The sequence below is a fragment of the Cyprinodon variegatus genome, unplaced genomic scaffold, assembly GCF_000732505.1.
Source record: "Cyprinodon variegatus isolate N-32 unplaced genomic scaffold, C_variegatus-1.0 Scaffold857, whole genome shotgun sequence".
In the NCBI taxonomy this organism is placed as follows: domain Eukaryota; kingdom Metazoa; phylum Chordata; class Actinopteri; order Cyprinodontiformes; family Cyprinodontidae; genus Cyprinodon; species Cyprinodon variegatus.
Genome location: NW_015151310.1, coordinates 217,233 through 233,781, shown reverse-complemented (window position 1 = coordinate 233,781; position 16,549 = coordinate 217,233). Strand labels below are relative to the sequence as shown.

The 16,549-nt window shown below is 34.7% G+C and overlaps 1 protein-coding gene across 1 annotated transcript in view; it reads left to right on the top strand.

The window, feature by feature from the left end:
* Nucleotides 1-16,549, top strand: part of thsd7b (thrombospondin type 1 domain containing 7B) — a gene marked incomplete at its 5' end in the record, with an annotated part of 157,412 nt that overhangs the window by 101,853 nt on the left and 39,010 nt on the right. The window contains one exon of the mRNA XM_015397359.1: nt 14,889-14,894. Coding sequence (XP_015252845.1) covers nt 14,889-14,894 — 6 coding nt within the window. The remainder of the gene's footprint in view (nt 1-14,888; nt 14,895-16,549) is intronic.

Here is a 16,549-nt window from a genome sequence, read left to right as displayed (position 1 = left end):
GACATAATTTGTTCTTGCCTTTTATTTTCTGCCATTAAGCTTTCATTTGCAATACAGTCATCTGTTTTATAGTGAAACATATTTTCTATTTTATGTGAACATTTGCAAAAATGTTCACATAAAATAGAACATACATTTTCACGTAAAATAAAATATAAAATAAAATAAAAGGATATTTAAGATTTTTGTTTTCTAATCTGATCTGATCTGTCCATAACTACAAAAAAGAAAATGTGGTCCACCACATTGGAACACTATTTTTGGTCCCCACAAGGCCAGTTGATCCTCATAAGGTTTGGAAATATCTTTGCAGGGCCTTTGGATTGACTTCCTTTCATTTCTACAGCGTATCCATTATCCTAACCCATTAAGGGTTAATTCCTAACCCTAACCCCAACCTAAACTCAATCAAATCTTAGACCTAAATGTGACCCCTGAAAGTGCAATTCCCCTTGTTGGGTCCAGGCCGTGGCCCCCATAATGTGCTATTTTTACTGAAAAAGGGCCTTACTACCCTTGTTTGGAGTTTCTGTTGTCTTCTATTCATATTGATATATATTTGTCTTCTATTCATATTTATATATATTTATATATTTATTAGTGATGGGTTGGCATTAACATGCTGCTATTTTTAAAGTTGGGTTGGGAGCTGGTTCTATACTACTGAATATGAATATTGTACTGTTTTTGCCAACTTATATGTAACTCACACTCAAATCAAGTTCCAGTGTTAGAGTTCTTTACTTATTCAACACGACGAGAGAGGGAATGCTTGTTTCTTTATATTCAACTGGTGAAACATTCTTGCGATATTTAAAACTTACAATTGCAACCTCCAGAACATAATGTTAGCTTAGCATGAACAGACTACCAACATAAACAAGCCTCTTTTACACAAAACTAGTATAACTGGTGATGTTTTCCCCATCTTGACCTTACCCAGCAGCCCTTGCTGCTACTCAAGCCTCACGGGACATTACAATGCCTGTGTGAGTGACTGGTGGAAAACCAGAAATAGAGCTTGGAATGACTGACACAAAGCTACTGCCTGTTAACAGTTCATCATGACCTATTATGTAGACCTACAGTTCAGAATTCATGTTTATCTGAATAAACGCTTATTAAACAGAAATACACCTTATTATTTATAATTATATAAACAATTATATATACATCTTAATATTATTTTTTTATCACCAGTTATCATAGTAGAAAAGGTTTCTCAAGCAGTTTGTGATGAATTTTGGAAACAGGAGATGAGCCCCTGGTCTAATGCGCCACCTGGATTGAGAAATTATTATATTATTTAGGTAGCACACATGTCATACGTATTTTGTTTTATTCCTATCTTATCCTTATCTTATTTTGTTCTTATATCTTACTTGTACTTTCAATCTTATTTTTCTTCTGTAAATGGTTGCACTGCAAAAAATAAAAAATAAATTCCCGTAAGGGATTAATAAAGTAATTCTGATTCTGATTCATATAGCCCTTTGGCAGAATTCAAATGAGCCATTTTAATCTAGATTAATTTAGATTAATTCCAAGGTTACAGTGAGATCTAGTTTTAAAAACTTAATCTATCCCACCAGTAACATTTATATGTTTCATATAATTTAACTCCTCAAATACTTATCCCCTTTAGAGGCTACTCGTATACTTGTAACCTCTATACATTTGAAGCTTTAAAAGTGGATTGCTGAATCACTATAACGTAGTGAAATTATACAAATTATACAGCAACTTTATAAAACTGACAAAACTCAATGCAGATAGGAAAATTGAACAACAGTGCTCCTATTTAAAATACTAAATAAATTCGAAGAGTTTACATGAAAATATCAGACATGGTGCTCAGTCCTTTTTGGGAGTTTTAAACCATGCCTTTGGGGTTCTGTAATTATAGAGCATGCTATTTAAATCCACCAGGCCCACATTGTTATTATTGTTATGATTATTACCTCCAATTCCATGGCTTGGAGCTTAATTTTTGTTTTATGGCTTTTCACAAACAGTAGCACATACATTTTCCTAATTTAAATAGACCAGTCCAAGCCAGTTTTTCATCTGTTATCCATCGCAAATACAATCTTTCTTGATCACTCACAGGTCGCCGAATAATTGCAAATGTGGAATTTCTACCATTTTAAATAGGATTAAATAAGGCGATTTGCGTTAGCACCTTTCATACTGGATTGCTATTCACATATTTTGAAATTCTCTCCTAAAAATTTTAAATTGAAAAACACAAATCAGAGCAGTGTCACTCTCTCTTTCCAGAAGACAATGTTATTGTTTGAAATTGTATTGAAACTGACTGAGCTTGAGTTCTACCTGTCTTGTGCTACTTCAGCACAGAGCCATGGAAGCAATAATCATGTTTGAGCATCACAATCCTCAACAGCTCCTGCCAACATTCCCTGACTTTAAGAAAAGACAGATCTAATATTAGTGTTGCTCACAAACTTTTCTGTTGATGCATTTGGATTGTATTTTCTGTTTTGCTGATGTGCCGGAATGCTTTATTGTATTTCCTTTTTTGAACTATTTGGTATGTCTGTAAATTACCACAAAGTAATCTGTCAGTCTTCCTGCATTGACAAATAAAGCATTCAGTGCTTTCTTGGTCATTACATGTCATGATCTGATGCCTTGGCCCCCGTTCAGCAGGCTGTCTGTACACATGGTGAGTGAGCATCAGGGCTGCTGATGCTTCTTGCTGTTACCTTCTAGAAAAACCTAAAAGAAAAAGTTGTATGCATTCAGTTGTATATTGATTATACTTTTCTATTATTTCTTCTGAAATACATCTTTTACATATTTAAAAAGCAATATAAATGTATGCGATATTGTTGTCTAACCACATTGAAATACAGTTTGTTTTATATATTTCACGCAATTGGATACAACATTAGCACCTTTTTAATTTGTCTTTGAATATGCAGCAAAGTTCTCAGGTGTTGCAAGTTTTACTCTGTTGTGCTTTTAGTTGGTGAAGAATAGCTTATCTTGGTCACAGCTTTTATCTCACTTGTTTAACACCAGCATATTCAGAACAGCATACTGCATGCAGAAACATAGGTCTCAAAAAACAGCAATCAAAACTGCAAAGCAGATTGTGCACAAAGATTGTTGGAAGCATTGCTATGCTTGCCAGAAAAATTGTTTAACCATATGTTTGAAGCTCACTTTTTAATTTAAGGATAGTATTAGATTCACAATGTTTAACTATCACCACGGAGCAGCAGTTTCCACATTTCTGTTCATGCATGTGCAAAGAAGGCCAAACTCATTGGATAAATGTTCTTATAGCTCAAAAGTGAAATGATAAAGCCATCTAGCGATAAGAATGAGTATTCTATGATTTTCTATTTTCTGTCACCCTATAAATTTTTACCTGGGTAAACATATTATATTCTCATTTTTTTTCTTTCATTTTTTTCCTCTCTCGGAAATGTATAAATCAAACTATAGCCTTTAGTTAATGCCTTACTTCTTACTACAAATACAGGCCGATATTAAAACATTGTTTGGCGTTTTCCTGTCAAAGTGCAAAGGATTTGATTTTATCAAAACTTGTTAGAATAGTGAAACTGCTAAGCTATTTTAGAATTATGTATTTAAAAAGAAAATAATGACGCTGTTCGAATGTACGCCCTAGCCACTCAATCACTATGTCGAGCAGGGATTATGTATCACTACTTTTCCCTCCCTGGTGTTCGCATGAGCCTGGCTCCTTGCATGGTACCTGCACCGTCTTTGTTTTCTCTTACCCACCAAAAGATACAATGACAGCTCTTGCAAAGCATATTGGGAAATATCTGCACACCCTCTAGTGACCATCAATGGATGCTAGTTTTAAATTGTGGGAAGTTTTAAATACACTTCTTAGTTTTAAATGCACTAATTATAATTTTGAATGCACTTATCCTTTATTGATTTAGGAAAGGTCAATTTTGCTAGATTGTGTGGACAAATGTTGCTCGTAGTGTTGAGTACTGCTATATCAGCAAAGAGTTTGTTTATGTATGTGGATGAAAATTGTATGAATAAGTATCACAAAAAATATGAGTCACATCTGCTGAGCTTGGTGCATTTTATGAGATCAGCTTTGTGATTACAGTCTAGATAAATTTTGCACAGCTTTAAAAATTCCCCTCCTCTGCCATAGATTCCCTCAAAGGTGCATGGCTGAACATTAAGTGCTTTTTGATTACAGAAGGTTTTTTTTCTGTTTGTTTTTATTGTAATCAGGGCTTGAAAATGTTAAATTAAAAAACATTTTTAATGGTTCTTGAAGTCATGGCTTTCTGTTCTCAAATTTGTTTTCCTAATAAATGTTGCCAAATCTAAGCAGAGATGTTTGATCTTGTGGCAGTATAATACTAAATATGGGTTTCTCTTCTTCCGCAAATCTAAGTCTATTCCCCCAGCTTGTTAGGTCCAAATGTCAGGTCTCAGACTTTTTTAATTCATAAGCCAGAAATTGTGTCTCATCTTGTTACTAAGACAACGGGAACTAATTAATCATCATGTGAAGCTCTTGACAATGGGCCTACTTTTTAAACTATTTTGTTTATAACTTTTCTCAATTTTTTCCTAAAATTATGTTACATATGCTTTGCAAAATGCACATTTTTATAAAGCAAAAAAAAACAACAACAAAAAAACAGCAGCATTATGTTTTGGCCTTCCTTGCAGAGCACACTGGGCTGCTGTGACACAAAGTATGTGCATTTTTCTTTTTTTCTTAGATTACATAGTAAGTGACTGAGGGGACAAACATGTCAGCAATGTGCATCACTTTCCTTTACTATGTGCACATAAAAGTGCTCTGGGCAGCTCTTATTATCTCACATTTTTACACCTACCTAGAAAGAGACACATTTTTCTGCTGTTTCAAAACAGGACATTTACATTTTTTTCTCATCTATTAGTTTAAACAGTCCTACATTTTCTGTGGACTTTTGCTCTTAGGATCTATATCCGCCCTCTTTGGAAACAAAAGAGTGTCATGAGAGAGGAATGAGGCCTGGCATCTTAATTAAGGATCATAGCTTTGTAGTGTCTAACTGGATGGATAAAGTAATGAAGAAAGTGGGAGGAAAATAGACATCTAAATTATATATATGACCATGACCACCTTAGGGCTAGATTGATGTGAATGATTTCTATAGTTAAAAGCTGGGCTGAAATATTATACCATTTTATTTGAGATTAAAAAAAAACATAATAACATTAACAAACTGGACAAAATAGAAATTTTGAGAATAAGCTAAACTAATGGAAGTGATCAGGCTTGAAAAAATATTGTGTAAGAATTTCAGTCATTTAGCTTTGAAATTGGGGTATTTCCCCCCTTTTTTAAACATGTATTTGTGGTAACGGCAGTCGGCGTGTGTCAAAAAGCTTCAACAATGCAGATGTAACAGTCAACCAAAGTGAAGTCCCTACTAGCTGGCATTTACACTGACAAAAGAGCATTTACCGTTGCTTCGAAAGTTACCTAAGCCATGTAAACCAACAGTTTTGTACGTGCAAGATTAGTATGTTTTTGGGACCTACTGTTATGGTAACGAGAAACGCTGTCTAATTAAAGCAAATGGAAAAACTTTAGCATCCATTTTAAATGTATTTTCTTTTATCCATTTCTTCCACCTGGAGAAGGTTTGTCTGATGTTTATGTTTTTTTATGTCTCCTACTTCCTTGTCCATTTAGTTCTATTTTTTGCTACTCTGGGATGTTAAAACCCTTTAGCTTTGCTGCTGTTGCAAATGCTTGGTCCTGCAGGCGCCATTCAACTGCACTGAAATTACTACAAGAGTAAAAAAAAATGTATTCGCCTCATTTGTTGTATTATAACCTTGCCGGCATCTATATTTTTAATTCAATTCAATTTAAATTCAATTCAATTCAGCTTATTTATATAGCGCCAATTCACAACAGATGTTATCTCAAGGCACTTTACAGTTCACCAGATCATACAGTCAATTTGATTCAAAGTTTTCTATCTAAGGAAAACTAGTTGATTGCATCGACTCATTGATTTGAATGCAATCCCTCACACCAAGCATGCCTGTAGCAACAGTGGAGACTGTCACTTAGATGTGCCTCTAAGATGGCAGACTGTCATGGCGCTTTGCAAAACGGGTGACCAGCCTTATGTATAAATTAATAAGAAACACTTTGCTTATGAAAAGGTATGTGGAGGTAATTATACATGAGTAATTACCCATATTTAAATGCAGTCATCAAATTCAGGCAGTAAAAAAATAATAATTTACTTAATGTGTTTAAATCTATCAATACTTATATACAGAATGTTGGACAAGCTCCCAAATGCACCTTAAAAATTAGCACAGATAGTCAATCCCAACAGATCGTGTGACAGCATCAAAATCCTTGACAGTTCCACTGGGATGATAAAGATGCAGAAGCATATTTAATATATATAAAGGACTTTCTTAAAATATGTCAGTTTCAGTCTTTTCAACCTTTTTTCATATCTTGTTTTACTGTATGTTACTACAGTATTTGTTAATAGAATCATTATATAAAGGAATCATAATATTTAGATTAGATTTTGTGGCTAGATTAAGTACTACATCCTGTAAAACAGGCATCCCCAACCTCGGTCCTCAAGGCCCGCTGTCCTGCAGGTTTTAGAGGTTTCCCTGCTTTAGCACAGCTGATTATAACGATTGCAGTAGACCAAAAGCTTGTTAATCAGCTTTCAATTAAAACAGCTGTGCTGGAGCTAGGAAACCTCTAAAACCTGCAGGACAGCGGGCCTCGACGACCGGGGTTGGGGATGCCTGCTTGAAACCATTCTGTTGTGAGGAGTTGTAATCAAGACCTTTATCCTGCCCCATAAACTACTTCACACCTGTTAAGCTTGAAATGAGCAGAGAACTGGAGACACTCCCCTTGCAAATGTGTGCCAATGTGAAGGAAAATGTAAAAGTCCGATCATAAAGGATAAGACAAAGATGAATATGATAGTGGCTCCACGAGGTGTTTATATGCTGGATGAGTAATTGTTATCCAATTTGTTGAATTGAGGTTGGAAAACAAATCAGCTGAAGAAATACAAGAGCTAAAATCTTCTGAAGTGCAAGGGAGAGCCATGAGTCAAAACTGATTAATTTCTTTGTAAAGTGCCTTTAGATGACATTTTCATGTGAAATGGCGCTATATAAATAAACCGAATTGAATTGATTTGAAGCTGTTAAAAAGTAACAGTAAATGGATGGCCAGAGTTAAGAAGTGTATGGTGAAGCTTGATTGGGATGAACAAGCGTTGAGCAGTGTATGGTCTGGCAGCAGGGCAGAGATGAAGATCTGTACAGATAAGAATGGGGTTTGCAAATGAGAGGCAGCCTGCAGCTAAACTTGTGGTACAGACCTCTGATCTCTCATCCTTGATCTATTTCTGGTAATCAAACATAATGCAGGCCCTCTTTTGGAGTGGAGAAGAATGCTCTTCAACAGAAATGAATGGGGGTAAAAGGAGAGGGAAGGAGCAAAAGCCAATAGCTCTGCTTAGCACAGTTTAAAACATTAATGAAGGTAGTTTAAAAAAGTCCCACGTCACTTATGTGAGTAAATTTTTTTTTAGGAATTCAGATGTAGAATAGAATAGAATAGAAATTAGAATAGAATAAAAAATAAAATAAATACTCCAATATTGTTCCAGAGGGGAAATTCATACAGTTGGCTACAGTAAAAGCTGAGCTCACAGCTATGTCTGGAAGAAAAACAAACCAAACTCTGTCGTCTATAATTGAAGTTGTTGTTGGCAACAGCCCAGCTTATGCCTTCAAGATGGTGTCACAGCCAAAGAGAGCACCCGCCTAGATATAGCTACTATGACAAAAAAGCATAGAACATAAAGTTAGACGTTGGACTAAAAAATAAAACAAAATTGGAGAAAAGTAAACTGAAGAACAATGATGAATAGTAGTCCCTTTGTCCTCCAGCAGCTTAAACCTATAGAAGACACCATAAACTTTGTTTTGAATAGCCTGAATCACTATAACTACAAGCTTTACCCAAAAAGAGAGTTTAAGGCTATTCTTAAAAGTAAAAATGGTGTCATCCTCATAGATTAAACCTGTAAGGTGGTTCCACAGGAGAAAAGCCTGATAACTAAATTATCTGCCTGCTATTCTACTTTTACAAATTCCTGGAACTCGCAGAAACCTACAGTTTGAGAGAAAAGTGCTCTGTAAGGAACATAAGGAAAAATCAGAGATAAGATATGGCGTTGTGTTATTAATGGCTTTATATATGTGAGAAGGAGAACATCCCTGCTGACCAAATTACAGTACCATTTCAGTCTGTTGCGAGAGGCCAGGCCATTAACCATTCATTGGTTTCAGGTGTGTTGAAGAAGGGTTGCATGCAAAAGCTGCAGTACAGTGACAGTCAAGGACCAATGTTGCTTACCCCTCATCAGAAGGCACTTTAGAAAGTGAATTGAATAAAATCTTACAGATTGGCAAAAAAAAGGTTTTAATCTAAAGAAATGCAACTGATTGCATTGAGTCAATGACCTTAAGCATTTTTTCCTCTGTATGAACTTGTAGTAAAGTAAAGTAGTGGCCAGTCCCTTGCATTGTGTCTTTGACTTTTCAGCAATTTCTCATACCTATCATGTATGTAGTCACAGTGGAAATGAAAATTCCCAGGTCAATAGGAAGAAATCTTAAGCAGAACCAGGTTCAGTGTAAAAGGCCGTTGGCCACAACCATCTAAGTGGTTGAGAAGACATAGCATACACAGAAAAGGAACATGGATGCATTGATCGGCAAATAGTTTCTGCTTGAGAGGGAAGAAAACTCTCTAGAAAACTCTCTAGTAGTTCATTAAGAGGCTTTATTTAAGAGAGAAACAACGCCAAGCAGATGAGCAGATTTAAGTCTGAAAGACAATTGAGTGCGCATACTGATTGATGATTTACTGTATAAGGGAGATTAAACATTAAGGGCATTATACCTGAAAAATAAATAAAAAATTCTACTCTGTTTGACAGGGAGCCAGTGAAGGGAAGGGGTGTAAGATCTAGCTTTTCAGTGTCACTCCTGGTAAAAGAATGTGATTTTTTTTCCCCCAGTAGTAAAGAAGAGAAAATTCCTGAAAACTGTTTGATCTAGGATTTTTAATACACAACCTGATTCACAAACATTTATACTGAAAAATTTTAGAGGTCAAAAATCAAGTTGTTGTTTTTTCCCTCAATTATTAGGCATATATGATTTGTGCTGTAGAACCATGCAATTACATGTTCAGGAATAAATCGGCAGCCATTCTTGGCAATTCTTGAAGCACTCAGTGATCATGTGTCAGAAAGAACAAATAAGCCTTTCAGTGTGCAGGTCTTTTAGTAAATTTGACAAACACAACTGCTATCAGTACTTTATTCCCTTTTACTTTGCCATTTGTCTGCTTTGCATTTCTTTCTGTGTCACAAGTTAAATCCATTTACAAAACATGACTTGTAGCACAAAATACTAAATATCATAATTCAGGCTTGACAGCATGTGGTAAAGATATTTGACCATACTGTATTTATTGTTGTGTCACAGGGCTAAGTACTTGTAAAATGTATTTGCTAATGCATTCCTATCTTGTTGACGTTGCTCACCATAATAGATTTAAAGGCAAACAAGAAGGGGAATCATTTTATGAGCTTGATAGCCAATCAGTTTAAGCAATTACAGAGAGTCATGCTTCTGCCTCACTAGAGAGTAAATGCAGCTGCAAGTCTAAGCTGATATTTAATATACTGTAAATAGTGTTGGGTCCGTGGATCATTGACATCCTGGGTGTTTAATAATCTGTCAGGAGAAACATAATAAAAAAGACAGTGAGATAAATAAAAAAAACACAAAAGCTTTAAGTTTATTGAATAGTCTAAAACCAAAACGGTAGGTTATTTTTCAATCCATTTGAGTCGTTAAGCTGTGTATTTCACCATTTGCTCATAGCCTATAAAACAATTTTCAATGGACTGAATTGCTAAAATATTCTAATTTTTATTTGATATTTTAAGTGCAAGTACATATCTTGCAAATTTATATATTTATTTGATTCTGTGTTCAGTTCATCTTTTTTTGAGCGAGTTCACAGCAAATGTCATCTCAAGGCACTTGTCAACATAGAAGATCCAAATTTCAGATGTACCATATTGAATCAAAATTGATTTATTCCTTTTCAAGTCATATGAGTCAAATTGTCAGATAAGCATCGACTCACACACAGTCTACTTAAATTTGTCATATAGCTAAATTCACTAGATGACATAAAACTAGTTATTAAAAAGTCAGTGGTCTTGAACAAAACCTGAGACTTAATGAAATATTTTTAGTTTTTGTCACATTACAACCAAAACCTTTAGTGTATTTCTTTTTAGAATTGTATGTGATAGAGCAAGACAAAACAGAACTGATAGGATAATTATCATTGATGATGTGTGAGCTAATTGCACCTTAATAATAGCTGCCTGTTGCATGTCGGAGCTGGTATTTTCCCAAATAGTTTATCTAATTAAGGCAGTTCCTCTGTCTGGATATACAGTTATAATCTTCATTCTATATGTAGCAAATATTTGGGAATGGAATGAGAACATTGTCCTTCAGCTAAGAACAAAGTGTAATATTTTGATAAGGCTGGATCCATGGATGTCTACTCATCTGGTAACGTGTATGATGTAAAATGTGATGATGTGGCAGAGTGGAGATGTATAAAATGCCTCTTTAACTGTTAATTGAGGCCACTTCCCCTAGAAGTGAGCCCAGGGGTATGCAGCTGCCTTCTGTAACTCTAAGCAACAATGTCTATCAAAATCTGTTGTCATGTCTCCTAGTTACCGTATTTAATACATATAAGTTATAAAGAGTTTTTAGTGTTTTTAGTGTTCTCTTTTCAGAAAAAAGAACAGGATAGAGAAAGCTACACAGAGAGCCTATCTTTGACAGTACATAATATTAAAATGGGATTGAAATTATTTTCAGAAAAGTTCTCAAACAAATAGTTGAACTGTTTGGGGAGCATATCTGTTCTTTCCCACCTACCCTCAACTTTATGGAATAATTTTAATTTTAATTTCAGCTTAAAGTCTTCATATGCGAAACCAACTGCATAATCCCTTGAACCATTTGCCTTTGCTAGATACGTCGGTCAGACCTCAGTTAGAATGAATGTTAAGGATATGTGAATAGTATTGTTTATGTCTTAACACAAATATTCAGTTGGATTTAGGCTTAAACTTTTATTTGAGCATTGTAAGTCAAGTTTTATCTCCCACATTGTAGCTCTGGCTGTGTGTTTCAGGACATTGTACTTATTAAAATAAACCTCCCAGTTTGAAGCATTTCAAGCCTTCAGATTCTCAACAGGATTAAATATTTTAAAAAATATTTTTGCATACACCTATTCATGAGCTCCAACCAAAATTCTCTTTAATGCTCAAGGTAACAAAATAAATAAATCCCCACAGCAATATAGCATTAAATCATCATGTGCTATCATGGGTTTGCTGTGTGTTAGTATACAGTATACTCTGTATATGCAAGAAGGCACCTTCTTTCATATGATTGCAGTGTCCCTCACATTGTATTAAGTAAACCTCTGACAGATCTTTCAATGGCTCTAGGCCTGATAACGGTGACGGTTTAAAGAGTTTTCCTGCCAGTACATGCTTCCACCTGAGCTGCAAATCACATTTGTCATTGGGCAGTTAGCTGCTCCTCTAATTAATATTCTCTTTGTATTATCTGTCAGTCAAGGTAGACACAGCATTTTGGTGTGTTTGTAGTTGTCCTTATTGTCTTTAAATGATCAGATGATGGGTTGAACAGTGTTCTTGGAGTTTGCTAAACTATTTCTCCACCTAACACTGTACGGAACATACAGTATCAATACCTCTGCTCTTTTTGTTGTTTTCCTTCATCTTCATGGTACTGTTTGTTTAATGATGCCGCTGGATTTATACTTCTATTAAACCACACACATATGGAGCTTCGTAACGAATGACTTCTGAAGACAGTTCATTTAGAATAGATTTCATTTCTGAATATTGGAATAAAGTTTGTTAATCTAAAACTTGTAAGATTTCTGTTTTGAATTAATGCATCATTATTTTTCTACTTCACACTTATGTGCCCACCTCTGTTAGATAGATACATAAGAATTCATAAAAAATTACTAACAAAGATTTTGGTTTATGAAAAACTTTCAGACATTGGAAGATTTGTAAGGCATTGTGAGTTCGTAAAACAATTAATTAAAATCAAAACCCTTTTGCTTTTATCATGAACAATGTGTATTTGCACAGTTTATCTTTAAAAATGCTTTTGTAAAAATGTATTTTTTTGAATTTCTTTAATGATAGATCCTTCTCTGAATCCTTCAACTGAGAGCAACAGCTCAGACTTTTAAAAGTCAAAGTCACAATGACAGAGATGTGAAGAGAAGCATGCTCTGCTTCAATTCCTATGTCCCATTTTCTCTGTATTTTCACTGAAACAAATTCTGCAGTGGAGCCTGTATAAACCGCCTAGGACCCTTTTTATTTTTGTATTCCAGAAGTTTGTTTCTTAAGTGTTGCTGAGCAGCTATATAATGTGATTGTAAAGCTTTGTGACAAACTGAAAAGTAAACAGTCATCCTTCATCCACAAAGTAAAATGATTTTTAATAGCTGTTATGCTGCAGGGGGTAGATTGCTGGATTGTTCCAGCCCACTTGCCTCCAAACATATAAGGATCCTGTGTTGATCAAGTTGTTCTGAGTCGTTGCCTCAGTCACAATTCTAAATAGCTCTGCCCTGTATACACTCTTTTAGGGTACCATGGATAAGACAGGTGAGGTTAAAGAGCAAATATTGTTTTCTTTTTAATAAGGTCTTAATTTTTTATCATAGGTATCCTTTAAATATAAGAGACAAAAAAATAATACATCTGAACAATCACACTGGATGATTTTTTTTTAAAGAAACTACTAGGAAAGTGTGTAGAAGTCAATTGTGAGAATAATTATAAGAGAATGGAAGACATGCAATACCACTGATTATCTCCCTTGATTCGCAGGATTTCATCCTGTGTGATAAAAATGATTATGAGAATGGTGAGCAAAATTTCCTGAACTACACAGAGGCATCTGATGAAGGACCTGCAGAGAGATATGACCAAAGTAACAAAGGCTGCCATCAGTAACACACTACTCCATGAGTGGCTCCAACCCTCCAGTACTTGGCATGTCCCCCTGCCTAAGCCAGTAATTGTCCAGGCTTGTCTGAAATTGGCCAGATCTTAAAGATGATCCAGAAGAAGAGTGGAAGAAAATCCTTTGATCAGATAAAACAAAAATAAAACTTTTTGGTACAAAATCAACTTTTCATGTTTGGAGGAATACCTCAGATTCCACATCCCTAGTTCTAGTTTATAAATTAAAACATAAACACATCTGACAAAAAAAATCTGATTTTTTTTTTTTTTTTTTTTTTTTTGTCACATAACTTTCCTATTTATTAATAAGTACAGTTCCAGTCAAAGGTTTACATTTACTTATCTTCAGTCAACTTTTATATTAACTCTAGGGCTTTTCTGTAATATTTAAACCATTTTTTTCATTGAGAGTGAAATGATCGGCCAACAATTTCAATTATTTTTGATAAACAAGAATCGACTGCAAAACTTCAAACTTATTGTGGATTTTTTTTCATCTACATAAAATCAAAAGTATGCACAGAGGCTCAATAAAGAAATAATCTAAAATCACAAATATTTCCACAAATATCCTGAGTCAATCTTTAAAGAAACCCTTTATTTGTGTAGGAATTAAGCATGGCCTTCAGGAACTCTGTGATGTCAGAGCTGATGGGATCTCATGCGTAGCACATTATGTTTAAAACATCTTACATATAGCTTTATTATTTAACTTTATCCCCACTTCAGATGTTTCCATCACAGCTTGACAGTTTGTTGAGTGTGTTCAGGATTTGAACTTGGATCTCTCTGGACTTTCTTTTCCAGATAAATGCAGAATCAGATTTTCTATGTCTTGAGTTGTAAATAAAGATAATGATTGAAGTTTGGAACAACAGCTTGTTCATGAACTGAATATGACTCAATATTAATCATTAACTGCACTCACTGTGGACATCCTGATCAGTTTGAGCCTTGGTGGTCCACATTTTGTTTCTGAACATTCTCACAAATTTTTCATCATCTAAAGATTTGGGTCAAATGGTTGAAAGTGAATACAATTCAATGTACGTTTTAATTGGACTATCAAGAAAGAACAGTTCAAATAAATAATTCAAAAGTACAACATTGATCTAATGTATGTTGATTTCTGATCATAGCTGTTATACACAGAGTTAGCATAAAGTCTAAAATGGTCAACTTAATCAAAAATTATCTTGTACAGTGCCTAAGCCATTCCCTTATTGTAGTTATGTCTTTTTATTCATTCAGTCTTTAAGATTAACATCTAGAAGTCTAGAAAAAAGCTTTTAGGAGCATATGTTTATTTAAGCTCACTATCTCCAGACAAGTTTGTTTCTTGGAGTTGTCCCTCAACTGCAGACACAGCCAACGCACAGCTGTTACAGCTGTCTCTGGCACTTCAAAACTCTCTAAGCGCTATAAATCGAGTGTTTTGATCAATACTTTCAGTCCCTGCACATCATGAGGCACCTAACATCCTTTACCCTCGTTAATGAAATATTGGGCAGATTGCGACAGTTTTGAAAGTCAAATTAAGGCAGAGTTATACATTTCTGTCACTGCAGGCTAAATTTAAACTAATAATCATTATCGTTGTTTTCTCTCCCTCCCCAACTTCTGGCTTGTCATGCACTGCTAATCTGGACATCCACGCAGGCTCAGGTCAGTGCTATTCATTGTGTACATATTCTATGCTTTAGCTAATGAGGATAAATGCATGCCAGATCTGAACAGTTCACATGTACTGCTGTCTCCTTGGTCTTCAGGTTACAAATTTAGCAATTTAAAGGGATAGTTCATACCGAATCCGTGTGAAAAATATTTTATCCTAATTTTACTTTTACGTGCTCTCATTCAGAACATTAGCTCTTTGTTATACTATAAATTGCCAGCTAGATTTTTAGAATGTGCTCAAAGAAACTGGGCTGGGGTAGAGCACTTGTATTTCTTATCAAAGAAAATTGATTCCAGACCATTTTAAAGGAGAACAAAAGAGCCAAGGATAGAGACACTCTTGGAGTAGATGAATATAACTGATTGCCAATTCTAGCTTATTCTGTATATGTAACCTTTAATGTACTTGAAAGAAGAAAAAATAAATTTTCTGGGTTTTGCTCAGTCTTTATAGTTTATATCAACTTAATTTTGGATAGTTTCTTTTTTAAACAGCATTACATGATATTTTTTCTCTTATCAGCTACAGTATGTTTAGAACAGTAGATTAAAACACTTTTATCTATTAGCAGATTGTAAATTCATAAGGTTACTGATGAGTGATGGTAAAATATGCTTAATGTGTAACACATCCGACACCAAAGAATAATGTAGTGAAACCGAACTCTCCACATTGAATTTCAATTCATAAAGTGAAAATTAAACCCATAATTTAACCAGTAAGGGGGAGGAAGTCAGGACTGTTGACAGCGTGCAATAACTGGTATTGCATGAGCATATAAGGCTGTTTAAGTAATCAGAGGAGAATGGACCATCAGTCAAAAAAGAGAATCTGAATTACAAAACTTCTACCTATTCAATTCTAAAAGGTTTCTGCTCCAGTTCTGACCAGCATTGGAAAACTGACAATAGTATCGGAAGTCCTTCTTCTCTAAACTGTCTTTATTGCTACATAGCTTTATAGTGAAGCGCTACACACTGATAGTAACAATCTCACTTCTCTCCTGTAATCAGTCACTGTTTTGTTAATGAGGGTTTAACTGCACTCCAGTAATTGATCATTCCAGTTTCAAGCACAATGGATTTCCCATCACTAAATGGAAAAAAACACAACTTAAAACTTTGTTTTCTTTCAGCAACACGTGTGCTCCTAAAAAATTTGTATAAATTTAGTAAATACTTAGTCAACAACTACAGATCAATTTTATCTCCTTTAATTATCTTAGACACACGAAAAAAATTTGATGTTGCTACAGCAAGTGATTGAGCATAAGTAAGCATTAACTTACAGTACCCAATAAACTTCACTCTTATATCCAGTTACTTTATTACCTTATACATAATTTTACATAAACTATTTTTTCAAGCCATTTTCTGTGCTGTGATCCAACATATTTGGGTTGTTCCTTCTCTTAAAGTTACATCTGTTTTCTAAAAGAGAGACTGTATTTGTTTGGAAAAGATACTTTAGTCTTGCTTGACCTTACTTATACAGAGCTAACTTAAAATTCCTGCGTAGATCTTTTTTTAAGTGCCTTTTGTCACACCTCTGTTGTTACAGATCCATTCAGCATCTTTTCCTTAGTTTTTGTCAGAGAACTAATCCATTACATTAGTTCTTTGACAGATTTACAGATAATGCT